Below are 27,178 nucleotides of genomic sequence, written 5' to 3' on the forward strand. Positions count from 1 at the left end.
TCTGAAATCTGCCTGGGAGCCCTGGGTTGGTGTCACCTCCAGGCATCAGCACCCTGCAGCCAAACCCCAGAAGGTGGCAGTGAGTGCCTGACCTTCTGTCCTTGTGCTGCTGCCTGCATCACAGCCTCTCAGCTCTGCACAGCTGTATGGCTGCAGCTCAGATGTGGGAGAAATGCCTGGGTGTTCTTCCAGCCTTTTGTCATTGTTAGGTGTTGCGGCTCCAGCCCTCCACGCCTGGCAGGACAGCAGCCCTCCCAGCCATGCTTTGAGCAGTTATCCCTGGTGGACCACACAGTGAGGGTTTAAAGGGGTGAACACTGAGAGGTGTGAACTCTGAGAGCCAGCAAAGGGAAGGAGCCAAGTGTACATAGATTCTGGATTAAAGAAAAAGTACAAACACGTGTCTGCCGACAGCCCAAGGTGGAGGCTCTGCTCAGCGGTGCAAGTAAAAGCCACAGGCTGATGAGCTTGCAATGGCAGCAGTGCAGTTCTGGTCCCTGCTCTCCCAGCACCCCCCAGCACAGTATGCTGCTCACTTATCTCCCATAGTAAGGAATTAGTGGTACCAGCGACACATCTCTGTGGCTAGCCGATTCCAGCTCCTGCTTGCCCGGAGCGGTGCAGACACCGTCCCAGGCAGCAGCAGGAGTGCTCGCCCACCAGAGGGAAGCAGAGCTCTGCAGAAACTCATCTCCTACACCAGCAAAGGTGCGGACACCTCAATTGCTGTGCAGAACCTGGACTGAGCAGGGAGCAGACCACTAATGCCACAAAAGGCTAGAGAGCAGGAGCAGCTGAGTCTGGGACTTTTCCTCTCCATGGCAGCCCACACTGGCCGAACCCTCCAGCTGCAGCCTTGTACCCCTGTCCACCAGCCTCCTAGTCCTGTGATTCAGGGGAGGTTCAGAAGGAAGGACCCTGTGTCCAAAGCCACAGCATGGCATCTTGCAACTCAGTGCCATGGGTGACACCCAAGGGAGTCAAAAGTAAGTTTCAAGCACTACTCTCTTACAGCAAGCCTTGACAGGGCAGATTAAATAAAGCAGTTTGTGTAATTTTAAGTTTGACTGTATATACCCTTCCTGATTGGTTCAAAGGCCTCATTTATTTCCGCTTCAGAATTAAGGCTTCCCCAGGCTCATGTACAAAGTCAAGGTGGACCTGGACAAGTATCTTAAACCAGCACAGAGGCTGAATGCAAGAAGCATTTTTTAATCAAAACCTTCTCTTCCACTCAACTTACTTGTGTGCAAGAATTACACTCTCTGCCCTTCCCAGAACATGGAAGGGTTTTTTTCCTCTTCCCCTAACCTACCTCAGCCAGGGCCAGGCAAAAAAGCTGACTCTGCACTCTGTTTTTTCCCTAGCTGCCAGGAAAATTCAGGCACCAGTACCAGGAACTGCCCTCCCTTTCATCTGCTTGGCAGCTGTGAGTGCTATCGTTTTCTGTTAGAAGGGGCTGCCCTCTTCATCTGTAGCTGGGAAGGGTAAGCCATCTCTGAAGTTGATGTCAGCGCTGGGAAAACCCTGCCATGATCCAGGAATGATTTTGTGTTGTTCCAACAAGGACAGCTTCTTAGGAAAACAGCCAGCATCTCAGACAGTTTCCACTCCTCCTTGTTCTTGCTTCCTTTCTCCCTCTGCAAAAGCCTTTCCACATTTGCATGAATTACAACTGTCCTGTTGCAGCAGCAAAAATTCAACCTCTGAAAAACTTTATTAACCTGTCCCAGGTCTCCCTCTTGGCCATCATGTCCTTTAGCTAACACTGGGAATTCCTCATCATCTGCAACAGTTCTGTTGCTAGAAAAGGATGATTTCCAGCCCTAAAAACCACCTCTTTCCTGGGAAGAGCCAATTCTTTGGCAGAGAGTTTGGGGCCAGCAGTGTCCATAAGCAAAGACTCAATTTAGTACCACTACAGATGGGCTTAGCTTCCATTGCCTCTTTTCTCACAATAAATAGGACTCTTGCATTTCACTCAGGGTACTGCTGATGCCAGAGTCCTTGCCCACTCAAACACATCCCACCTTGCAGTCATTGCAGAGTTTTATTTCATTTAAAATCCGCTGTGTTAAATATTTTTGTTACAAGTTCTGTGTAGGGGGTAAGAGTAATAGACTCTGCAGGCACTAGCAACCCCCTCACCCCTCAATTCACGTGTGCGCTATCAGATTAAGAACTGCCCCCCTCCCCCCAGAACCAGCACCCGAGGGCTGGGATACCCATTCCAGTGAAAGGCCTGCCCCCCAGCTGTGCCGGCCAGAGCAGGCCAAGCCCCGCACGCAGGAAGCCAGCAGTCAGAGCCACCGCCAGTGAGCTGGGTGTCACGGAGAGCTGCTGGGGCTGGCTCTCACCCCCACATCGGGCAGGCAATGGTGAAAGGGCTGTCCCCAGAACAGTGCTACCTCCACACGGGTCCCGCCCAACAAGAACATTCACGCCACAGTGACTGGGCTGGTGAAAGACAATTGCCAAGGGAAAGTAGGGGAGCTGCCACCCCGTGTTACTGTCTGTGGAGGGAGTGTAACTAGGGCACTGCCAGAAGCATGACACCTACCTCAGGCCCTGCTCTGACCAAAACTTTTCCTGCAAGTGGCCTCGGGGTCACACCACCCTTGCAAGGCAGATGAGTGTGAAAGATTTTCAAGCAAAACATGGACAGGACAGTAGCCTTTCCTCTCCTCTCCCTCCCAGGAACCTTAGTGCTAGGCAATAAAGCTGACCCTGCCATGGAGGGGCAGGGAAGGGTACCCTAGCACAGCAGCAGCAAGCAGTTTCCAGTGGTATAGAACAAGCTAGAGGTGAGAATTTGGTGCTCTGAGGGAGAGGATGCCACACAGATGGCTCTGGAAAGGCAGTGCCATTAGTGGTTGGCCCACAGCATGGCAGTTCTTGTGAGATACTAAACCTTCATTAAACAAAATAGGAAAGGAGGTAGGAGCTATCCCTGTAATTCCCTCTGGGACAACTCCAATCACAGCGGAGGAAGAAAGACTGGAATGACCCCTGCCAGTTCCTGAATGCCCTGCATCGTCCCTGCTGGTGCTGCGGCCCTGTCCTGGGTGGGTTGTGTGGGGGTGTGGCTGCCCTACAGGTCGAGCAGCAGCACGCGGGGATCCTCCACCGCTGCCTTGATCTTGCGCAGGAAGGTCACGGCCTCTCTGCCGTCGATGAGCCGGTGATCGTAGGTCAGCGCCACGAACATCATAGGCCGCACCTCGATCTGAGGAGGGACAGGGGATTAGTGAGCTCAGCACTCCTGCCCCTGCCTGCATGGTTCCCTCCTGTGAATTCAGGGAAGACCTGGCTTCTTCCCACCCCAAATCCTCCATGCAGGCGCTCCTGGATGTATCCTGCCTGGCAAAATTACCTACCCACCCACCCAGGCTGGGTCCATGCCACATACGAGATAAGGTCCCTTCCTGGAACCGTTCCCTATCACAAAGGCTACAACTTCCTCCTTCCCACACCTAAGCAGATTATAACCAGTTTGCCCACTCACAGATAGGACAAAGTCCCCTGCACGGCTCAGGCCAAGTACCAGGGCCAGCAAAGGTGCCCTATGCCCATTAGTCTCTGCTCCTTCTTCACACTGAAGTGTTTCAGAAGTGACACCAAGTCCTTAGAAAAAGGTCCTCAGTCTGCTGAGCCCTATCCTTCATTCCCTAAAACCTCCTGTGCAGGTCCACCTACCTTGCCTCCCACAGCCACAGGCCTGTCAAAGATGGCATGCATGCCTAAGATGGCAGACTGGGGTGGGTTAATGATAGGTGTTCCAAAGAGTGACCCAAAAACCCCACCATTGCTGATTGTGAAGGTGCCACCATCCATGTCTTCAATGGCCAGTTCATTTTTCCGTGCCTAGAAGTAAAAATAAGGTCTTAGCCACACAGACCACAGAGAGCAAGGAATGAGGGTTTGGACATCCACTCTCTCTCCAGGAATAAATACTGATTGCAAGAGCTTTGCTTATTGATTTGTTCAGCTGAAAACCAGCAAAAATTGCTCAAAAATGCACCCCGTGTTTAGTGTGAACATCTAGTGGCTTTGGGGAAGGATTCTCTTGCCTTTGCTTCCAACTCCTGCTTTTGCAGGAGACAGACACAGGGACTGCTACCCCAGGGCAGTTCAGCCTTGGCCTCTAAAGACAAAGGTGAAGATACACCATGCCACTAATGCACAGATTGCAGTCTTCTGGAAGGGCAACAAGTAGAGCTGTCCTAGAAGGTAAAGGAACAGCCAGCCATGTAACTGGATCACTCCCCACAGCACAACTCAGTGTGTTAGAGGTCAGAGATGATGACACAGAGACCAAATCAATACATGACGATCCAGCATTTCCAATTTCCATTCCTCCAAACCCCCTTCAGAAAATTTTCCTTACCTTCTCCCCCAACTCGTAGATAGCACGCTCTATGTCAGCAAAGTTCATGTTTTCTACATTCCTAACCACAGGGACCACCAGACCCTGGGGAGAAGCAAAGTCCATGAATAGCAAATTCAGTGCAGTGACACACAGATAGCTGTCATGAGGCAGGAATCTGGACAGAGGCCCAGAGAGCTCCTGCCTCCCCATCAGCCCACAGCAGCTGGTTGGCAGAGCTGCCTCACACCCTGGTAGCCTGACAGGAAACCTGGCATGACACATGTCAAAGGCTGACACCTTAAATTGAGCCATCATCTTTGCCTTTGCTAGCCTGTCTCATAAAATCAACCAGGTCTCTCTGGAGCCAGCTCCACATTAATAAATTCCCTGGTGAGGCACTGGGAGATTTCAGCTGGCACCTCTTTCCCTCACCTCTTTTTGCTGGGCCTCCCCTAGACTTTGGGAGAAGACAGTGACATAACTTCAGTCCTTGTCAAACCTCTGCTTCATAGAAGAACCTTCTAATCAAGAAGGTAATTCACTAATTCAACAGCTGTAACTCCATCCCATACTCTCCCTGGACAGACACATCTCAGTGGAACAGCACAGCAAAGTTAGCCAGAGGACAGGATGCTCAAAGCTTTTACTATGTCATGGATTCATTACAAGAAAGGGTTTCCCTAACCTGGCCCTACTCATTAACAATTGAGATCTATATTGACCCTGTTACCAGATCTCTTATTGAGATTAATATAGTGGTAGAACATTCTTGGTCTGATAAAAATCAGTCTTATCAGTTAATTTCTGCTGAAGCAGAGTACAAAGCTGAGCTGGCTCAAAGTATATGATCATCCCATACGAAAGGCTGTGGGAAGCAGGGACAAAGTATCCAAGGTACCTACCCGGGGAGTTGCTACAGCAACACTGATGTCCACATAGTCCCTGTACACAATCTCTTTGGTCGTGTCATCAATTACTAGAAAGAGAAAAAACTTGTGTTACATGTGCAGAACCTCAGAATTGACAGAATAAGGGTTTGACATACTAAAAAAAAAATCATAACAACTTGCTGATGTCTAGCTTACACATAACTCCAAAGAGTGATTCCTTGCTGTACCTGTGGGAGAGGCACCAGGATAGACAGAAAGAAAATAGTCCACAGTGTTCAGTCCTCCTGAGTTATTCTCCCCTTGGTTAATCTGTTCTTCTGCATTTCAGCAAGCACCTCTGACACACCCAGAAACTGCACTGTGCCTACAGCAGCCACCTCTACACCAACCAGCAGGCTTCTGCAAGCTGCATATGCAAGGCCCCAGCCCCACTCCTGGTCACCCCTTCCTAATCGAGTCCCTCTTGGCAAGCTGTTCTCTGCCTATGTGAGTGGCTTTAGCAAAATCAGCAGCAGCATGCAGGACTGTCCCCATGTTTTCTGTGCACTTGACTTGCTTCTCCAAGCTACTACTCCTACCATGGACTTGGCCATTCGCTTTCCCCCATTCTGCCATGTTCCCTAGACATGCAAGTCACCAGCAAGGGTCACCACTCACCTGCATTCACAACAGGCTGGTCCTGCAGAGCAAAGGCTGCAGCTTTCACAAAAGCTGACATGAAACCTAGCTTCAAGTTGTGCTTTTTCAGAAAGGTATCCTTGTGTACAGCTCTCATCTCCCGGATGTTGCTGCGAAACACACAGTAACACTGGTGAATGGGGAGTGCAAGAAAACCCTCACTCTGTAACACATTTCAGTGCCAGCCACAATGATGTAAATCTGCACCAATGAGTGGGAAATCTCCAGTCTGCTGCAAAAGCCTTCACGTGTGATATAAACATGGCTCTAAGGTTCCTGCCAAAGGATCAAACAGAAACTGGTCCTGGACCAGGAGCTCCACGGCCACGGTAAACCTGCAAGGACCACACTGCCAAGAACAGAAGCAAGATGCAGCATGGTATATTTCCTGCTTAGGCCTGATATAGGTTGCCACCTATTCTCTGGAGACAACAGTGCTCATACCAGTGTGGCACCACAGACAGCAAACGCAGGTGTGGCTGGACTGACACAGAAGGGTGAAAAACCACGATGTGGCAAAAGCAGTAAACATGCAGGAAATAATATCAAAGTGATCAAAGGATAAGACCTCAACCACTCTGCAAATTCAGCACCAGACAGCACAACACCACTTTTGAACCCAACTCTCTGGCTTTGGGAGTTGAGTGAATATGAAAGGAATTTTCCCAGGAGCTATGGTAGTGGGTGCCAGTCCACCCATAGCTCTTGACCAGACAAATAATGTTTTCCCACTATTTCTACTAATCATAATTGAGACCATTTACAAAACATCAACCAAGCTGTGGCTACAAGCTCTGCCTATTCTGGCCTAACATCAGATGCTGTGGAATTGCATGGTTCATCCCTTCCCCCTTCAGAGACCTTCAGTCTTTGAAGAGAGTTTCACCAAGGAGCAGGATTTTTCGTGGCTTAGAGTGTTTGTTTTCCTGTGTCTAACCTTGTTTAGAGTTAGGATTACCGCCCAAAGACATTAGTGCCTCCCAAGACACAAGGGCTGCAGCAATGAGGATACGACTTGCTATGGAACTGCCTCATTAAGGTCTCCTCCTTTCAGACACTGACCCCCCGTGGGAAGCAAGAGGCCCCAGCACAGGTCTTCACAAATCACCTTCACAGTAATCAATCCAAAACACATTACCAGATGCAATGAGAGCCCCAGGCTGGCGTAAAGTGACACCTCAGTGAGCCTCTGAGAGGAGATAAAGCTGCAGCACTTCCCTCCAATCAAGACTATTTTGCCAGCCTTATTGTTCTGAGATCCAAATATTTACATGTTTTGTCTTAAGGAGTAGCATAGTATTTCACAAGGCAATTTGATTTGGGCACAATTTCCCCTTAATGCACTGTAACATAAGCTGCCCACCCTCCAAAGACATTAGTGTGCTCAGTCCATGCAAGCACTTGAGTCAGGAGCCCCCCACCTGCTTGAGAGGATAGGGAAGGGTGCTGATCTGTCTCTAGAATGCTGTACTATTTGACAGCAAAGGCCTTAGGCCTAAGCAATGCTCACCTGAAAGGCTGATGAGCCCTGGAGAACCAACTCACTGGAAGTTAAACACCTCCAAAAGCAGTAACCTGGTGGAGTGGCAGAAAGCAGATGCTCCATCTTGCTGTCTTCTAACAGCCACTATATGCAAGTGATACTAGCCCCTTCTGGTCTTCTGCTCAACATTTACCAGTCTTCCACCAAAAAGCCCACAGAAGAGGAATCAGAGATTACCCCTATTACAAGTAGCAGGTGATGCCCAAGGAACGACAGGCCATTAGGAAGCTGTGCACCCCCTCATACCACAACACCAACGTGGTGAAGATGTGCAGAGTATAGTACATACCTAAGAAAGAGGGCCCAAAAGACATGCTGCCAGTGTCTCCAAAGAAAACCTGCAAGGGTTTGACTGCTATTTAAAGATTACTGCCTTAACCTGTTTCTACTCAAAAACGGAAAAAGAGGTTTACTCCTCACCTCATATCAATCTCATTGAAAGTGGTCAGCATGGCACAAGTATTCTGAGCCTCTTTCAGCCGCTGAGCAATACGCTGACGCATCCTATTCATTTTCACCTGCAAATTAAAAAGGTATACGCAGAAGCTGCCTAAAGCTCAACCAAGGGCAAAATGCACAAGAAACCCAAAAGGCCCTCCTCTTGCCTAGGCCAAGGCTTTTCACTCTAGGTCAGGAGCACAATGGGTTGAGGAGTTTATTTCACTGCTTGGCTCAATCACAGTTCACTTGAAAAGCAGTGCTGAAATGCATCACAGTATAGCTACTTCTGACCTCTGCATTCCTCAAGACCTCCAAGCATGCACAGCTTTCCGTGTGGCTAATGTGAGAAGAGCAAGACTGCTAAGAAAGCAGGTTGCTCAACCATGCTGTCTTAAGAATGCACAAGGCAGTTTCAGCAGCCTCAACCCTTTGCTGATGGCTTGTGGACAAACCAAGCAGATCACACTGAGTCCTTCTGTCTTGAGTCAGCAGAGCTCAAGACAAGACTTTTGCCTAGAAAAGACCTGTACCAGATTGGTCCAGGCTCTTCCTCCACACCACCTGTAAGTGGCTCCCTCATGTAGAGAATTTTCCTACCTGTCACAGCTCTACCGAGCTGGGTGTGTACAGGTGGATATGGACACATCCAGAAAGCTCAAGCCAGAACAGATTATCACCTAGCAACAGAAGTACTGGCAAGGTCCCTGCTCCAACAGCTTACCCTATGCTCTGATCTGGCACCTTTGGTGGGCACTGCCTCCCCAGGAGGGGCTGCCGCTGGGGCTGCAGCCGGCTTCACAGCAGACACTGAGGGTAAAAAACACATCAGTCAAAACCGTAAGTCAGGTAGAAAATGCTCTGAGGTAGAAAGCACATTTGAGCTCCTTGCTTAAGTGACACAATATGGAAGCAGCCCTGAATTAGGCTGGGAAGGTTCCAGGCATAGCTGAGCAATCCAGTCTGGAGCAAGCAGAGCAATACTGCGGGAGCCCTTAATCATAAATGCCTCTGTTTGATGTCTTTAACTTTATACACTCTCCCCCAAAGCAGAGAGACTCAAGAACAGGAACAAATGGCTATTGCCTCACCTGGTTTGCTGTCGATGGGCTGAGTTGACACAGGCGGCACTGGTGGCATCGTAGTGGGAATTGGTGCTGCAGCAGGGGGAGGAGCAGGTGCAGCTACAGGTTCAGGGGCTGCAGGAGGAGGAGGGGCTGCTGCTGGTTTAGCCTTGGCAGGAGCAGCTGAAAGACAAGGAAGAACCATGGAAAGGGCACCAGCTTCCACTGGCAGAGATCTGTGAGTCCAACCAACCTAAAAAAAAGTAAACCCTCAGGCAGAGTGCCTTTATGTTCTCAGCAGTACTGAGCTGACAGAAGTCACAAGTCACAAGTCACCATTGTGAAAGTGTTTTACTCATCAACACCCTTGACCTCCTCACTGGAGGAGGCTGGATGCTACAGAGAAGAGGGCACAGAAGAGAGTTAGGGAAATTCTCAACTAGTTATAGCTAAGAGCTCAATCTCCTCCAGAGGGAACAAAAGAGAAGACCCCCCTCAGAAGGAGTAAAATTATGCTTTTCTAATGGACAACAGGAGTATTTTCTTCCAGTTACAGAGGCAGATGGAGGAATTATTTAACCTCTCTCAGGATTCCTCTAAATGCTTTGCTAAATGCTAAAAAGTATTTTATTCTAAATGCTTAAAACTTCAGAAGAAAACTGGCAGAAACACAAAGGCAAGTTATAAATGCCTGATTTACCTCCAGTTTTCCTGAGTTTGAATAGAGGTGTCCCCCCTTCCACCTTGCCACCATCGGGTACCAGAAGGGCTTCAATCACACCAGCTGCTGGGGCTGGAACTTGCACTGATGTCTGAAAGAAAAGAAAATCAGTGAAATTCTCCCAAACATCAGTTGGAGAACAAGCACCCAAGAGAAGATGCCAATATGTGCAGATACACATTGTAATTTGGCACAGACAGCAGCTATGTCTCGCACTATTTGCACCAGTTTTCACACCTTCCACCAGGATTTTGTGCCAATAGTTAGAAGCTTTAGGAGATGCTGGCAGTGTAACATACAGCCTGATCTCCAGGATAGAGTCAAGAACTGACCCACTGTCAGCATCTTCCTGACAGCAAAGCTGAAAACAGAACTTGGCAGAGAATTCAGTAAGAACTTCAAGGCTTAACAGTCCTTTCAAGGGTGGATAAACTTAAAGCCTGAATTTAAAATGAACCGAAGACAACCTATGGTGTGCAGATTTCTCCTTTGCTTAAACACAAACAGGTCTCAAAACTCAAAGCATTCAAATAGGAAGGAGAAGTAAAATTACAGCTCAAATAAACAACAACATCAGTGATGATTAATCAAATGGATGAGTAAGGGTTATCAAGAATCCTCACTTAAGGCACAGGAAGTTTTCATACTAAGTAGAAAAGCTTTTCTCCATGAGGAGAGCAGGAGACACAGCCAGGGTCCTGTAGGCTCTAGCAGCTCTTAGCAGGAGAGAGGCCATACAAGGTACCTGCTCCAGAACTAGAAAAAGCTTTGGTCCAGAAACTCCTACCTTGTCTGTTTCAATCTCACACACCACTTCATCTTCCGCCACTGTGTCTCCAACAGCTGAATGACAGATATGAAGACCACTGTGAGGAGGGAGGTGTGCTCTGGCCTCCCCTTTTTACCCACAGCAGTTTCCCACACTAACCCGTAACTTTTTCATCCCAGTTCTCCACAACTTCTAAAGAAAAGACTAGCTCAAGCAATCTACTGCACAGTTAAGACTCTGATTCCAACGCAGACACCTCCCCTCATCCAACACTACCCCTGACAGAGAGGTGATGAGGCAGTAACTGCAATTCTCAATCCTTTAGAGATTAAGAATGAAGCTGAGGCTTCAATTAAATGAGGCTGCAATTAAATGCCTCATTTGTCAAAGACTGAAAGGCACAGAGCAGGATGTCAGCCAGTGAACTGTAATGCATCCCCAAGGTGTCCAACACACCAGTAACAGTGATGAGAATGTCAGGGAAGAGGCAATTGCTTACCTTTCTCCCACCTGACATCTCCTTCTGTGACTGACTCTGCAAAGGCTGGTGTGTTCACCGTAACCACGTCATCCCCTGTGAGAGAGACAAACAGACTTGACTGCTTTCAGAGCTAAAAATTTATGGTATTGCTTCATTTTTGTCATCACAACTCTGCTAAAGAGGGTAGGCCATCAGACATCAATTGCTGTCTGTCTCCTGGCTTCTACACTGATCAACATTTAAACACCAGAGAAATTCACATCTGACTGAAAGCCACATTGTGACTTGTGAATGCCAGATAAAATCTTTAGGGCCTGGGGATATAAAACCCTGAGTCATCCATGAAGGTAGGACAGCACTGAGCCTTGACCAAAGATGGAAAGTAGCTGTTGTCAGGACAGCCAGAGGAAGCAAAAGAAGCATCAGGCTGATTCCTGCCTTTTTACTTACTATGTACCGCAGTGGTTCTGAAGTAGCGGACAGTGAAGACACTGGAGCTATTTACTCTGCAGAAAGAGAGAAAAGTATGAACACAGAAGAACATTCCTCTGCAGGCTGCCAGCACCAAGTACAGAATTTACACTTGCTTAACTGATGTGAAAGGCCACTTGGCTGTTCTGATGTGTTTGTTCCAAAGGACTCCTATTTACTGTTCAAGCTGCAACAATCCAGTAAGAAAGGAACCATTACATCCTACCATCATTAGTGCTCTCAGAAACTCAGTGAGAACTGATATGTATGGAATTTTCATTTATACAGACAACCCTACAGAACCCTCATAGTTTAAATACAGATTAAGGGGTGACCTAGCCAGCCCATGCAATGCCCAAGACTAGTGCAGCAACATTTTTTTTACCTCCAGATTAGGACTGTCACCTCTACAGAAGTTTTTAGATTGCTCCCAAGAATGCATCCAAAAAACAGCTATTTCCCTCCACCATGTTTCTTCACAGGGAGCTGGCAATCTCTGCATTCCAAAGGATGATTTTTATATCTACTGACATCACATTGAAACAAACACGCTTTAGCATTTCCTCTAGCACAGGCTACTTTCTAGAAACAAAGGATTTCAAAGTATTTCAGGTTTTTATGCATGTACTCTTATGGTTATTTCCCCAAATACATTTCTATAAAACTACCTCACTAGTGCAAATCCTGACATAGGAACAACAGCTCTGTGAATGACCCCACTTCTCCTGACAGAAAATCTACCAGAAGACCATCACAGAGCAAAGAACACCTCTAGTCGGATAATCAAAGAGTAGAAATCTATTTATCACTGGTTTCCTCATTCCTGTCCCATCCCTGTCCCAGTATCTGGCTGCAGACAAAGCCTGTTTTCAGTTCCCAACCTGCAAAACCTAGATTTTGTTAGGGTTAGCTCCATACTCCTATGATGTGCGCAAGGATTTCATGACAGCCAACCATATTCTGATTCTCAGACCTCAAATCTTATCATGGCTAGAGCAGCCTCAGTCTGCCCACATGACGTTTTTTCTGTGGATACTTACACAAGCTTCCTGCTGTTTGTGTAAGCCAGTCCTTGGCTCCCAGACACACCTGTGAATGAGAAAGGACTTATATTATGCAGCTGTCCAGCCCTCAAGTATCCTCATCAAATAAAAGAAGGCAGAGGACACCACTGCCCGCCCCGAAAGAATTTTGGGACCAAATGGGGAATATATCCATGCAGAGACACCTCAGTGCCATCAAACCTGCCCAGAGCTTGCCAAGAACAGTAGTTTTGTCTTCATCTAGATTTATAGGGATGGAGAAAACAGTTATAGCTTGACAACAAAGCTAATAAGGATAACCTTGAAAAGGGCAAACAAAGCAGCAGCTACCCCGTTCAGAGCAAAACCAGGAAAGAGCTATGAGGAACCACCTCCAGAATTATGGAGTTATCCACACCCATACAAAGTATGGAGCAAGGTATTAGCCCTGAAAGAGGCACCCCAGAAAGCCTCGCAGTCACAGACACAGCTAAGGAGGAAAAAAAGGACTGAAAAGAGGGTGTAGGTCAAAGTCATGAGCCACCATCACCCCTCTTCTCTGCCCACTCCATGTCCAGAGAAAATTATTTTCCAAAACTTGCAGTAGGGAAATACTTGCACTGCTTCCCAGTTTTAGATACCCCACTGTCTTCTTCCCACACTGCTCATGTGCCCTGACACTGCATTTTTAAATTATGGACTCCTGTCCTTTTCACTTACAGGGCACTGGGCAGTTTTCCAGACTGATCTTAAAGAGAGTCAGTGTAGTAACTGGAGAACATAATTATCTCAATTACACAATGCCAGAGGGAAGAACCATTTCCCCACTTGATTTTTTTAAAAAATCAGCACAATTTCTACAGTACAGCTAGAAAAACCAGAGCTCTAAGGAAGAACAGTTTAAGCCTCGAAGTGGAGTTCACAGGCACACTAGATTTGACATGTCACTTAATATTCATCCATCATTTTCAAAGGAGTTTATTAGAGAGCTAGGGCTCTGCAACAGCATATGCTTCAAGCACTGCAATGCCTGAAATACACTGTGCTGCTGCTATGAAATCTTCACCAGAGCCAAATGGATCAGGCAGCACTGTACATTAGGCAAGGCAGGCACTCCCATGGAAACTTAGCTTATTCCACTGCTTCTTCACTACATGACTGAAAGAAATAAACCCCAATCAGACCTATTACCAACCTCCATCATCAGTTCTGCTCTTTCTAGGTAGCCTGAAATTAAATAAAAGTGTAAGACTCACCAGACAGAGGGCATCTTGCCAGAGTACAGTTCCCCTGTCAGAGAGAAAAGGATGTATCAGCATTGCAAGAAGACACACCCATCCTAGAAGGACTTTGGTTTTTCCCTGAGATCTGAATCAGACACAGGACCCACCATTCCCATGCTCCAGTCTGCAGGCATACCACTTTCCCACAGTGTGCTAGAGCAGGAGAACACCTATGCCCTTCTTTATCCTTTGCCTCCTCCCAGGGTGCTTTATGATGCAGTGATGTTAAATTTGGTACTTGCATTTTTCAGTTCTGGATCCAGATGTTTTGATCTTCTCATGCACATTTTCCTCTTTAAGAAGGAACAGATTTCCAACAAAATTTGCTATGAATGAGTAGGTAAAGGGTAGCTACTGGATATGATGATAAAACATCCGATGATGTTTACGCCTACAGTCATGAATGCAGCATCTAGGTGTTTTAAATTTTTTTTCTAAAGCTATGGAGCCTTTGAACTCCAGAAGACCAGAATTCCTCTCAGTGGCATATTTTCTACTGCTGACAGTTAGCCAGGAATTCCACATTATTTGATGTTTCACTTCATACTTGTGTAATCATTGACTGCACTCCTAGCTCAGCATAGCAGTGCTCAAAAATAGAACACATTTCAAAATATTCCAGTACTTCCCCTACTGTTATTACGTATTGGTCTCACATCAAACCTGCAGGATTGGCAAATACAAGAACTCTTTAAAAGCAATTGGAAAATAGCACTGTAGCCATGATGGAAAGGCACTTGACTGGCTTAGAATGACACCAACTCAAGAGCTCAAAGCACCCTTATCCAGCAGCTAAGGTAAAAGTTAGAATTTCCTTCACGCCTTCAGCATCTGAAGTTTGCATACAAGCCCCGATTTCAGCTTCAGTTATATCCAGGATGGGATATAACGGACCTTAAATATCAAAATAATTTAAGGAGCTGTGTGGCAAGACAACAGAGACCAAGGACCAACAACATACTTAAGCTTGGCACACCATCTACAGGACTGACTGCTGCAGCATACAAAAATGTGTTCAATGAACACTTTGTATCAAAACTACTAACAGGCCTGGAATCCACCCATTGGTGATTTAATTGATTTTAGCTTATAAATGGATTTGACTTGTTGGATACTAACACAGAGACAACTCAATGATCAATGGGCAATTCACCAGGGTTATGATTAGCTGTGCCAAGGATGCAGGCAGCCAGTGTGACTTACTGCTAAGCTCCAGCACACCACCACACAGCTGCCCTGCTTGCCAGTTCAGTGCAGGGATCAACGATCCTGAACCAACAGTCCTGCAAAACCAGCTTCTGGCAGGGCCTGCTGGAGCCCCTGCCCCACGTCTGCCTGGGTAGGGGAAAGCAGGAAGCACTGTGCAGACTTTGTAGAGTCATCTGGAATGCAACAATAACTAACCCTGGTGCAGCACTGGTCCCTGCTAACTCAGATCTGGTTTGTGTAGAGCCAGCTCTAAGCCAGGATCAGTAAGACAAACTCCAACTTAAGTGGGTCAGCCCTCCACTGGGTCAGCTCTCTAGAGCACCACAATCCTCAGCACTCTGTATTGATCATATTTTTCTCACTTTCTGTAGTGTCCAAGATAGCATAGAGTCAATCACAAATTGAGTATCAAGCAACCTGAGTTCCCCTCTATCCATTAATGTTTCCCTGGGTGCTTTATTAAAAAAAGTGGTTAAAGGCATTCCTAGAACACCAGACAATAAATTGTTAAGAAAGGAACAGCCTCAGACTGATGCAAAACCAGACAATTTTATTTGCTCAGGACCAGTTTACTGTGGAGATAAAACAAAAAAGAAAATTTAGAAGGTCTGTCCTAAAATAAATTGCTGGGAGAAAATACATCTGCAGCTCTCTTCCACCAGTGGTATCTGGTAGCAAAATTAAGGAAAAAATTGGTATCACTCTATCCTTTGCCTTTAAGGTTAAGAAATTAGGGGAAGGGCTTAATGTGAGGAGGAAGCCACTAATAAAAGATACTGTGATTTTTCTGAATTACATCCTGCAGAACTGCTGTGTGCCTATCTCTTAACCACAGTACCTCTGAGATAAACATGCAGCTTCAGGAGACACAGGACAGGGCTGCTTACAGGGCTGCTTCCTGTTCCATTTTTCCCTGAAGGAATCTTTCTGACTGCACCTCTTCCTGGATCACTTGGCTAAATCTGCCCTCTGCCTTCTACTGGAGCTTTTTCAGTGAGAATGGAAATATTTAAGTTTTGCTACGTGGCTTTGGCACTTTGGGTCAGTTTAAAAAGACAGGCTTCACTTGGGGAAAGAAATCTTGGTCTAATTAGCCAGTGACTCATGTAGCAAGTGATTAATATTTCCCTCTTGTTTCACATGACTTCTCAGAATCGTTTTTATAAGTGTTACTACGTCAAAGTGACCCTGGCATGCATGGTCCCAGGCCACACCTTTATGGAGCCATCACCTTCCAGTAGGTCACTACACACTGAAACAAAGGATGGAATACATCAGCTAAAGCGACAGCCTGTATACCAACAGCGAGGGACCAGTTCAGGTAAGGAATCTGATGAACGTGACAGTGCAGCTCATGTGAACAGAGGCAAACCAGAAGGCCAGTGCTGTGCAGCTCCAACAACAGGCAAAGCAGAAATTGGTTCTCCAGCCATGGCTTCTTGAGAGCAAAGCAGCTGCTGCTCTAACAAGGATGAGCACAAACTCCTGCTCCACACAAAAACCCCACTGCATGGCTTTCATGGGCATCAAAACAATTATATACAGCATGGGAGGGCAGGTGCCAAGATGGGATGGAGATCATGCTGAGTGGTGGACGCTGTTACTAAGACAACAGGCTCAGAACTCCTCCAGCATGAGGGGAGGATCAAACAGGGAAGAAAAAGTTCTTTATGAACTCCTGCCCATAAACAGAAGGATTTGATTCTCAAAGCACTTTACGCAGCTCCTGATCAAATCTATCTTTTCCAGACCAGCTCTTCTCTGGACTTTTTCACATAGCCTTCTACGTCTGCCTGCTCCTGCCCCAACTCTTATGTGCTACAAGCTATTGATACACATTCCTGGTTTCTACTTAATATGAATTCAGAACCTTTTCTTCTTTTACAGACAGCCAAAACCCAGCCAACCCTTCCTCACCCTCACTGACTCCACTCTTCCCCCGTTCAATCCTCCACTTCTGAATTTTGTATATGTCTACCATTCTCACTTCTGCCATCAGAGGTTTGCCAAGTTCTGGGATTTTTTTCTATCTCTCCAAAAAGCCTGTTTTACATAATAAAAATTTACTTCCCATATTGCTGTTCAAATGGAAAGCAAACTTCTACTATAACTCTTTCAGTATATCTAACAGGTTAACTAGCATTCAGCCTAAAACCTCCTGATTTTCAGACTAGTTTTGTAAAAGGTTTGAATACTCCATCTGACTTCTTCCCGTTCTTTATAATTACACAACACCACTGAGAGCTGACAAAGGTTAAATATTGCTAAAATGCCACTTTAATAGGCTTGTTTAAACTGCATTATAACCAATTTTTCTCTAATATATCTGTAACAAACTGTAACTATACAGTTACTTGTAAGTTGTTCATAACACAGTTTTACATGTATACACACAAAGGTGTCGGTACATTACAACTGGTTGTCAACGCTTGCCTACATTTACAGCATGTCTAAAACCAAGTCTCATGCTGGAAGGCTCCAGCTGGTCACTGGAAGAGAAGTGATCTTTCTCATGCCGTAGGTATGCACAAACATGTGTGTGCACATGAAGCTGAAATGGAAGGTGTGAGCAGCAGGACACAGGACCCGGCTGGCCAAGGGCAGCCCCAGGGTTAAGCAGCTGCTGGGCGCTGTCAGCCCACGCTGCAGCCAGCAGAGGCTACCACCGCCTGCCCTGAAAACCGAGCACAGGATTCAAACACCAAACCGCACGCCGGTTGTTGCCGGTCCCGCGCGGCGCGCCCCGGCCGGGGGTCTCTGCCAGCGCAGGCCGGTGGCTGCCAGCAGCGAGGCCTCAGATGCCGCTGACGGGCGGGCCGGCGGAGCCCGAGCGCGGCGCCGTTCGCGAGCCCTTCCCGCCAGCCCTTCCCGCCGCCCGGCTCTGCCGCTGCCGCGCCCTTCCCGCGGGGCCGGGCCTGCCCGCGGGGCAGCGGCACCCGCGGGGAACGGGCAGCGCCGCGCCACCGCGGCCCCCGCTGGGGGACAGCCTCGCCGGCCCTTCCCGTGCCCGGCCCTGCCGCGCCCCGGGGCGGCGGTGCGGAGCGCCCGGCAGCAGGGGACGCGTCCCGGTGCCCTTGGCGCCGCCGACCTCGCCCGCACGGCCGCCGCCCTCCCTCGCCGCCCGCTCCCCGCGGCCGCTGCCCGCGGGCCGTACCTGCCGGAGGGCGCGCAGCGAGCGGCCCAGCGCGCGGCCGAGGCAGCGGGACCGCCACAGCGGCACCATCGCGGCGGCGGCGGCGGCGGCGGGAGGGGCCGCAGGGCGGACACCGGAACCAGGCCCGGCGCGCGGCGGAAGCGCGGGGGGCCGGACCAACCGCCCCAGGACGGGGGGGCGGCCGGGGCGGGACCATGGCGGGCGGGGGCCGGGCCCGGGCCGGGGGCGAGGCTCTGCGCACGATATTCCTGTGTGTTACCGTGTGTGTAATAATACAGGTGTTAATGCGTCCTGTATGATATATATTAAATACTATTACTTATAGATCACATGCATATGAAATAGCTATGCATTACATATATTGATATAACCACGTATATGGATATATCGATGTTACGATATGTAATAGTATATGTGTAATAAATAACCTGTGCATTACGAAGAATGCCGTTTTGTGACGCTGTTCTTTGAAGCAGCTCTGGGTCACTGCGGGACAGCCGTACCCGTGGTTTGCCTGCCCACCTTGGCAAACCATGGGACTGTTCTCGTGTGGGGTGGTGTTGCCACAAGCATCACCCAGTGGGATGCCACAAGGTTAGAAACGGGCAATGAGGTCATCTCACCATGGCAAACAGGAAAATGAGTCCACAAGTAAGCCCTGTTCCTCAGGTGTGCTCTCTATGTTGAAAACATTTGAGAATTCCCCAGCTAGCTTCTGTTTTCTGCCTGCTCCCAGGCAGGGAACCACAGGTGGAAGAAAACCCAAGGAACCCATTTACAGATTCTGAGAATCAGCCTGGGATAGTTATAAAGGGCTGTCTGGCACCAGGTATCTCTCAAGGAGCCAAGTCTGGGTTATGCACATGTGCTTAATTTAGCCACTGCTTAATAATTTATGAATGGTTGACTGCAAACTTCGAAATATGAGATCATTTTCAAAGGAAAGAGGTTGAATAAAAATCAACAGGGGGTAGTCTCTGAGGCTTTGAGGATGAGCTGACTGCTCTAATAAATGATAACTGAGCCAGAAAGGCTCTCTGCCAGGGATTTCTCTATGATCTGTCTTTTGAAGGCTAATATCCTTGAACAATATTGACCACCTGATGTCAACTGCCTTTAACCACGGCCTCCTGCCTACACAGTGAATACACTAAGCACTGCTGTGCTCAGTTAGCATGTGGAAGCAAAGCAGATAAAGCCCCAGGAGTGGCATGCATGGCTAGACTTTGCCCACCCAACCCCAGCTCCTGCACGAGAAGTTTCTGCCAGCCACATGTGCTGCTGGGGCAGGTAGGTTTGTCCTGGGGCTGGGTCAGGACGTGCTCAGCTGGGAGTGATGCCAGCTCTGCTGGGCTCTCTGTAAAGCACCCTGCGACAAGCGAGGGACTCTGTGTTGCTGCTTTTCCTGTGTTGTCCCATTTCTTGGCCGTGTCCTGTGCTGCAGACCTCCAGGACAGCCAAATTGCCTCTGCGCCCCCAGAGTGCGGGATGTGGGAAATGCCTGGCCACTTTCCATGGAAGATGGGTAGCTGGTGGGATCTGGGCCAGCTCCTTCCTTGTGCTTGTGGCACTGCTTGTCAGCCTGGTGTATTTGCATGTCTCACCAACATTTCACTATCCTGAATGGGGCTTCCGGCCAGATTCCAGGGGAAAATTGCTGCTCTGGGCCTCTGCCCACCTGGGTAGCCAGCAGCTCGGCGCCCGATAGCCCTTGCCTGTCTGGCTCAGGGGCTATGAGTGCGGGAGCCAGCAGGGAAGGTGGCGTCGGACATCAGCTCCTGGGTGTCCATCTGCATATTCAGAAGTCGTTCCCAGCTGGTTGGCTGCCTCCAGCCTCCCACTCCCTCTTTAAGGCCCCAGGACGGACCGGCGCTGCCCCCGCGCACCGCGGGCACGGCGGCACACCGGGGATGGGCGGCGGGGACGGCTCGGGGGATCGCCGTCTGCACGGACAGCTCGCTGCTCTCGCTGCTCCGGGCTGCTGGCCCACCCAGGAGCGCCCAGGGAGCCCATGACGGGTGGCTTCAGTTCTGGACAAGGCACGCTGCCCTCGTCTTCTCAGCATCTGCGTTTCGTTCCTGTCTTTCTCTTCAGGTAGGAGGAGTCTCGGCTGCTTTTTAGTGTTCTGGAGGGTGGCACTAAGTGAAAGCTGTGAGTAAGAGTGGGAACCAAAGCACGCACCTGCTAACTCCGTGTGGAAAGAGCTGCATCAGCAGGCGCAGTTCGCTTAGGCAGCGCCTCCTGGTCCTGCGGTGCCGGGGATGCTGTGACCGGAGCCAAGGCCACGCACAGCGGGCTGCCATGGCTTGGGACAGCACGCCCGGCTCCCTCCCTCCCAGTCTCCAGAAAAAAGGCAGTGGTGCTGGAAACCTTAAGCAAGTAGAAGTCACCTTGCCAGCTCTGACTCGATCTGCTTGAAAGGGGTGTATCACCCAGGTTCCAGGGGGCTGGGAAGCCCCAGCCCAGGGGACAGGTAAGCTCCTGACTTTGCTGTTGAGCACAGCACATCACAACACACAGAGAGAAATTGTGAGCAAATGTCAAAAGAAGGTGTTTCTATAGAAAAACAAGTGAGATTACAGGACCACACCATTGAGGAAAGGATTAAGGTTGGATGGAATCTATAACTGTAATGTGTTTGCTGTGTGACTTTGTTGGGTGCAGATGGCAGGCTCAGAGGCAGCTGCAGGCAATGGTGAAATTTATAACACAAGGGCAAGGCAGGATGTTGAGAGCTGCTGGCATCCCAGCCTTGTGCTGCCTGTGGATAAACTGAGCAGTTTGAAATACTCTACAGCAGACTCTTAGGAAAATGAAACCCCAGTGGTCAGGACAGATGGGGAGACAACACAGATCAACATGTGGTGTCAGATAACCCAGAAAATACTTGGTTTGTCAAGACTATGGCTCTGCAAAAGGTAGAGCTCTCCCAGGCACCTGCCTGGAATTCATGGTTGTTTGAAGAAAGGCAACCTGCTGAAAACCCCTGAGAAGAAACCCATTTTCTACACTGCCTGGAGGACTTGGCACAGAGCAGTTACAGGGACAGGAGACTGATGGTGCTGAAAATGATGAGGCATTTCTGGGAATAGCAAAAGAATATCAGACTTTAAAGGTGTCTGGAAAAGACAAGAGCTGTCCTAATAAGTGGTGCAAAGCTACTGCTAATTAAGGTGGATAAGGAAGAAACATCCCACAGGGACAGTTACTGTGCAATTGACCAGGATACAATATTTTACACCTTCTTTTGCAAAGCTGTGCAAGTGGGGAATGAGCAGAGGGGGTGAATCTGTACTTGGAGCCAGTATGACAATTTTAAGCCTGGGGCTGCTGGCTCAGTATTTTTTCTCTTCCCTGATAATCCCCATCCTCATTTCTTTTATTCAGTGTTTAGCCAAGCACTTAGGAAGCCCATGTTGTATTAGCCTGAACATCTCGATGCATCCTGCTCACAGCAGGTCACATTGCACTTTTACCCTCTCTGTGCCCTCCTTCTCCAGCCTGTTTGTGCTGGCCCAGCCCCTAAGTGCTGCCACCCATCCCCGTGCTTGGGGGCTCTGCTGGCAAGTGTTGGGACCGTCAGAAGCCAGCAGGACCCATGGCCTAGCTGGCTGTGTGCTGTGAATGTCTTCACCAAGGATGCAGCCGCTCCTCTGTGCTCTGCCAACACCCAGGAGCAGCACCCAAACCCACCCCTTTGCCCAGGTGTACGTGGCAGAGGGCTCTGCCTGGTGCTCCCTGCCCTCATGCCAGAGCCCACAGGCCCAGAGGGCAGTTTCCCCAAATGCCTCTGGTGCAGATGCAGCTGGTGATGGGGGAAGTTTGTACTGCCAGGCACTGCCAGGCTCAAAGTAGGTGAAATGTACTCCAGACATGATGAATGCCTGGCTGGTAGGTGGGAGGTGTGGTGGTGCCCAGGGTGTTGCTGCTGTTGTGTGACATCTGACAGTCTGCCCACAGGTTTTGCAGTACCTGAAGGTTTCTTCCTGGTCATTCCCTGGTGAAATAGTTTTTGGAGGGGAGCATGGATGCCATGGAAATCTGGGAGAAAAAAAATCTCTGGCCCCGTGTTTGGGAAACTGCTGTATGAGGTCCTGTTTCTCGCTCTTTTTGCAGTTCCATATCACTAGCAGGCAGAAACATCAAACACCTGGGAAATCTGCCAGTCTGTCCAGGCAGGAAGAAAATATGATGGACAGCAGGACTGGCTTTGCGCAGGATAGAGACTGTGCCACTTCAGGGCATGGCCAGGAGCTGAAATTGGAGCCCTGTTTCCAGACTGATTCTCTCTTGCCTTCCCCCAGTGCATCCCTGATACCACAGCTCAGCCATACAATGGTTGGCAGGAACCTGGATCCCACCATTCTTTTCACTTCCTCTCAGGCAGCAGCCCTGCCTCATGGCTACAAATGTGGTGCATGTCCTGGAGAAGAAGCTCAACCCCTGGCTTTCCCCAGGAGCTGTGCCCCAGCTCCCATGCCCTGTGCTGGTGATGGGGACCAGCTCTCCAACCAGCACCCACGGGAGCAGCTCTGTGACCGGCACTTACGAGCCAAGCGGGCCAGGGTGGAGAGCATCATCCAGGGCATGAGCCTCCCACCAACCCCGCAGGCATTTGACACGAGCCGGGAGGCAGCCTTTAGGCATGAGAGGGAAAGGGGTGGTGAGATGCCCCAGGAGAGCAAGAGGAAGCCAAGGATGCCCCAGCAGGGCATGGGGGCAGCTGGACAAGTGGCTCCCACAGGGGGCAGTTCCCATGCGACAGGCTGCCAGCAGCTGAAAGAGCAGCTCTGCTTTTTAGAGCAGCAGTTGAGGTGGCTTCAGGAGAAGTTCTACCAAGTCTGTGACTCTGAGAATGCTGCCCAAACGCAGGAAGATTCAGAGAAAGTGCAGCCACTGCCTGGAAAGCATGAAGACAGACTGAACAAGGACAGTGCCACTTTCACGAGCAGCCCACACAAAGTGCCTCCCAGGAGAAGTGGCCTGGAGGTGTGTGGAGTGGAGGAGGCTGAGGACAGAGGTGACACAGGTGACCTGCCCTCGGCAGTGAGGGTACTCTCACAGGCACTGAAGCACGAGCTGTCTGCGGTGACATCCCAGGTAGTGGACTCTGTCCTGAAGACTGTCTGGCCAAAGCCAGACAGCCAGATCCAGAAGCAGCACCACAGCCTTCCGATGCTGGGGTCAGATGCCAGGAGAGAGTATTCTGCTGGTGGAAAATGCAGAAAGCCACTTACTAAGCCATCTTCCATGGATGCACCAGGCTCCCTGGGCTCACCCCAGGCTGAGGTCCTGCCAAGAGCTCTGGGGAAGAGCCCGGGCTCTTATGCTGCCTCTTTCAGTTCAAAGGGGGTCAGAAAATCCTCTCGGGTACCCAGCATGGGTTATGCACTGGGCTCAGCCACCCCTGTCCAGCACAGACAGCTGCTGAGCCAGCTGTTGGGCTATGGCCAGCACAGCCTCTGGGGCAGTGACTCTCGTGAGAGCCCATCTGCTCTGGAGAGGGGCTGTCCAGAGCCCCTCAACTTGCCCTGGGGAACTGTTAAACTGAGGTCATCGACTGTGAGACAGCAGCAGCACCATGCCCTGCCCCTGAGCCCTGCCAGCATGGAGAGCCTGGCACTACTGCCAGCTGGCAGGGATGGCCACGGTCAGCTGCCAGCTGCAAATGATGGCGCGCCCTTTGCCTTGACCCATATATCCTTTGGGGGCAGCTGGAGGTCCCTGGGGAATGTGCTCCCCTCATCCTCTGGAGCCACAGCTTGGCACTGCCCCACTGGTCTCCCTGCTGGTCTCCCCAGCAAGGCCAATGTCCCTGCTGCTCCATAGGGAGCTAAACAGGTGTGGGCAGGAAAGGGTTATAGAGGATAGAGGATAAGCCATGGAGGGGCACTGCCACTCCTCAGGGTTGGTCAGATAATGTAGTGTAGCTATGGGTATAAGCCAGGAGCTACCCAGCCTCCTCTTGGGCCATACTGGGGATCCTGTCATCCTAAACCATGACAAGGAGCCTCATGGAAATTCTGGTTCTCACATGACTGTGAAGTGCTGTGGGGAGCATTAGCTTCCTCAGGGATTCTCAGTGGAGAAAACAGTGGCTGTCCAGCCAAGGATGAACCCTCTCCGCCCCACTGACAGGCCATGAAGGGCTATGAGGGCACTAGCCATGTATGTGTCAGGGGTGGTGCTCAGGGACATGCCGAGCTCAGGGTTTGCTATGTGTAGGCTTTCCTTGACCCCAAGGCAGATGCAGGAGGTGCTGACCCCTGGGCACCTGAAGAAGGCCAAGCTGATGTTTTTCTTCACCCGCTACCCCAGCTCCACTCTGCTGAAGACCTACTTCCTTGATGTGCAGGTAAAAGGGCAGCAGCCAGAACTGGTGCTGGGCGGGGCTCCCGCATGGTGTGGCACCTAGCCTGCCTCCCTGGGGAACCATGGGGAAAGGGAGGCTCTTGCTGGCAGGAGATGAGGGACAGCACCAACTCCAGCAAGGGCTGCCCAGGTGGCAGACATGGGCTGTCAGCTGTTCACCCTGTGCAGTCAAGATAGTCAGATTAAAGCGCCCCATGAATGTGCCTTCTCACTGCAGGACAGCTGGGATCCGAATCTCAGTGTGGAGAACACCTCTGACACCCTGATGTCATTGCCCCAGCTTGGGGCAGGACTGGGTTGGGGCCAGTCCAGCAGTGCCTGGCTGGGTTTGCAGGGGCTCGTGGGGAGGGAGGATCCAAGCTGGCCTAACCCCATCCTCTGGCTCTCCCCCAGTTCAGCCGCTGCATCACCTCTCAGCTCATCAAGTGGTTCAGCAACTTCCGTGAGTTTTACTACATCCAGGTGGAGAAGTTTGCCCGGCAGGCCCTGCTGGAGGGTGTTGTGGATGCTTGCACTCTCCAGGTCTCCCGGGACTCGGAGCTCTTCCGTGCCCTCAACATGCACTACAACAAGGGGAATGACTTCGAGGTGAGGAGGGGATCGGGGGAAAGGGGGTGGTGGCATCTGTGGGGGTAAGGAGGAACCATGACAGGGTGGTGTCACTGGCTGATGCCTGTCTTGCTGCAGGTGCCAGGGCGGTTCCTGGAGGTGGCCAGCCTGACACTGCAGGAGTTCTTCAGCGCCGTCAGGGCAGGCAAAGATGCTGATCCCTCCTGGAAGAAACCCATTTACAAAATCATTTCCAAACTGGACAGTGACATCCCAGAAGGGTTCAAAGCTGCTGGCTGCTCCCAGGAACTGCTCCACAAATGAGTCTCTGTGAAAGCAGCCCTGGGTTCTGTGTGCAGCCACTATGTGCACCTCATGGGCACTCTGCACAGCACCTGTTATTTGGGGTATTCTCTCTCTGAGGGCCATGCACTCTCTATAAGACAGCTCCTTAGGTGAGGCCTATCACTTGCCTCATGTGCTGGGATTTTATGCTGTGCATTGTATCCTGCTGCTTAGAACTGGTGAGGACATCAGAAGGGACAGAGATGAAGCCATCAGGTTGGAGCCCTGAGAAGTTGCCCTTCCCCAGCTCTCTCTCTGACCCTGACTGAGTTGCCTTCATTCTCTCTTCCAGAGGGTCACAAACCAGGGCAAACAGCCTTGCTGTTTATAAAACAGGAAGAGGTCCTAGTAGTGGGCAAAGTTTCCTTGGCACAGCAGACTGGCGGATGTACTGAGTCCAAAAGCATGACTCAGTTTCTATCCAGATACAACACGCCAGTGTCCAAAGAAAACAGCTGGCGAATTCCAGCGCTTCAAGCACTCCATGGGGATAGCTGTTCCTGTCTGGGATATGTAAAAACCATGTTTGTTGTAGCCAACAAGAATAACACTCTCCTCCACCTCCCCTGCTCTGTTAGACAAGACCCCCTCACTCAGCTGTGTGCTGTGGCCAAGCAGGTGTGTGCTCCACAGCAGTGCTCTCTGGGATGCTGGAGGAGAGCAGGGTGCACAGGCAGCTCTGCTTGGCACTCCAAAAAGCCTCCATCAGCCCATCACCTGGGAGGACAGCTCCATGTTAAACACCCACCCATGCTCCCTCACACCAGGTAAAACTGCCCCAAGCATCTCTGTTCTACACTCTGCCCTTGGTGAAAGAGATGTTATTTGAGATCCATCAGTCCCTGTGGGTTTAATACAAGCTGGGGAAGAGCTGGGCCTTGACATCAACAAGCCCATTGCTATAAGGGTTGTAAACACAAGGAGGTTTCTTTACCCTGTGGCCAAGATTTAGTGAACACTTTTCTACCTGAATGAGCACGGCAAAGCATTTTATGTTAAGTGCCCTCTAATCCTGACAGAGGTGGCAGTGGAGAGGAAAAGGCTGTGAAGAGGAGGGAGTCCTGACAGAGGCATGGCATGAGGGCACTGGGAGGGCAGTGATGAGCAACAACAAAACCACATAAAACCCTCAGAGAGAAGAAGGCTGGAAAAAGGCCAAGGTAATTTTGGATGTGCTGTAAGGTGTCAGTTGGTACTGGAATGCAGCAGGTGACTCTTGAGAGGAGAATCACAGCTCCAGCATCAGACAAGCACATGGGGTGATCCACAGGCAATGCATCTACAGAAGCAAAGAACTGGTAACATTAGGACACAACGGGGAGCTTCGAAATAGGGGCAGTTCCCCTGGTGTGGCCACCCAGATTTCCTGCTTCTTTTTGCATATTTATTTCTCCACTTTTGTATATTTTACAACCCCAACACCAAATTTACATGATTCCTTTTAAAATAAATACATTACTTAAGTTACCCCTTTACATCCCTATAGCCCTATTTGAACATCTGTTCTAAAGAGTTACCCTAGAAATTTCTTGCTTTCTGTTGGGAAAAATAACACTGCAGCAAAAGGACAGTCCTTCTGCCAGCATCTCTGTGCAGTCAAGCAGACCCCACTAACCAACACCAGCTCTTTTAAATCTCCCCCCTCACCCAAATGCCTCATGGTTTGTCTGCTCTGAAGTGCAGCTTGCGAGGATCAGGAACTGGGGCTGGGGCTGGAGGCACACAGAGACATATCCCAAAGCTTGAGAGTACAACATCAGATAGATGCTGCTGGTGGTACCATGAATGTGCCATTCCTGCAGGCAATAATGACCTCAGAG

At 49.8% G+C, this 27,178-nt stretch overlaps 2 protein-coding genes across 2 annotated transcripts; one reads left to right on the plus strand and one right to left on the minus strand.

Moving 5' to 3' along the window:
- Positions 1-2,031: 2,031 nt before the first annotated feature.
- Positions 2,032-18,195, minus strand: DLST (dihydrolipoamide S-succinyltransferase). Its single transcript, XM_021542775.2, has 15 exons — positions 18,093-18,195; positions 13,703-13,736; positions 12,465-12,513; positions 11,404-11,459; positions 10,972-11,046; positions 10,491-10,546; positions 9,683-9,794; positions 9,010-9,165; positions 8,643-8,728; positions 7,901-7,998; positions 5,917-6,047; positions 5,272-5,345; positions 4,388-4,471; positions 3,697-3,864; positions 2,032-3,226 (listed from the first exon to the last, which is right to left on the minus strand). Exons 1-15 carry the CDS (start codon positions 18,159-18,161, stop codon positions 3,092-3,094), a joined length of 1,383 nt encoding a protein of 460 aa, XP_021398450.1. The 5' UTR covers positions 18,162-18,195; the 3' UTR covers positions 2,032-3,091.
- Positions 18,196-18,286: 91 nt separating this feature from the next.
- Positions 18,287-25,388, plus strand: PROX2 (prospero homeobox 2). Its single transcript, XM_077784409.1, has 5 exons — positions 18,287-18,352; positions 22,053-23,812; positions 24,336-24,447; positions 24,858-25,052; positions 25,152-25,388. Exons 1-5 carry the CDS (start codon positions 18,287-18,289, stop codon positions 25,335-25,337), a joined length of 2,319 nt encoding a protein of 772 aa, XP_077640535.1. The 3' UTR covers positions 25,338-25,388.
- The last annotated feature ends 1,790 nt before the right edge of the window (positions 25,389-27,178 follow it).

Source organism: Lonchura striata, chromosome 6 (genome assembly GCF_046129695.1).
Source record: "Lonchura striata isolate bLonStr1 chromosome 6, bLonStr1.mat, whole genome shotgun sequence".
NCBI classification, from domain to species: domain Eukaryota; kingdom Metazoa; phylum Chordata; class Aves; order Passeriformes; family Estrildidae; genus Lonchura; species Lonchura striata.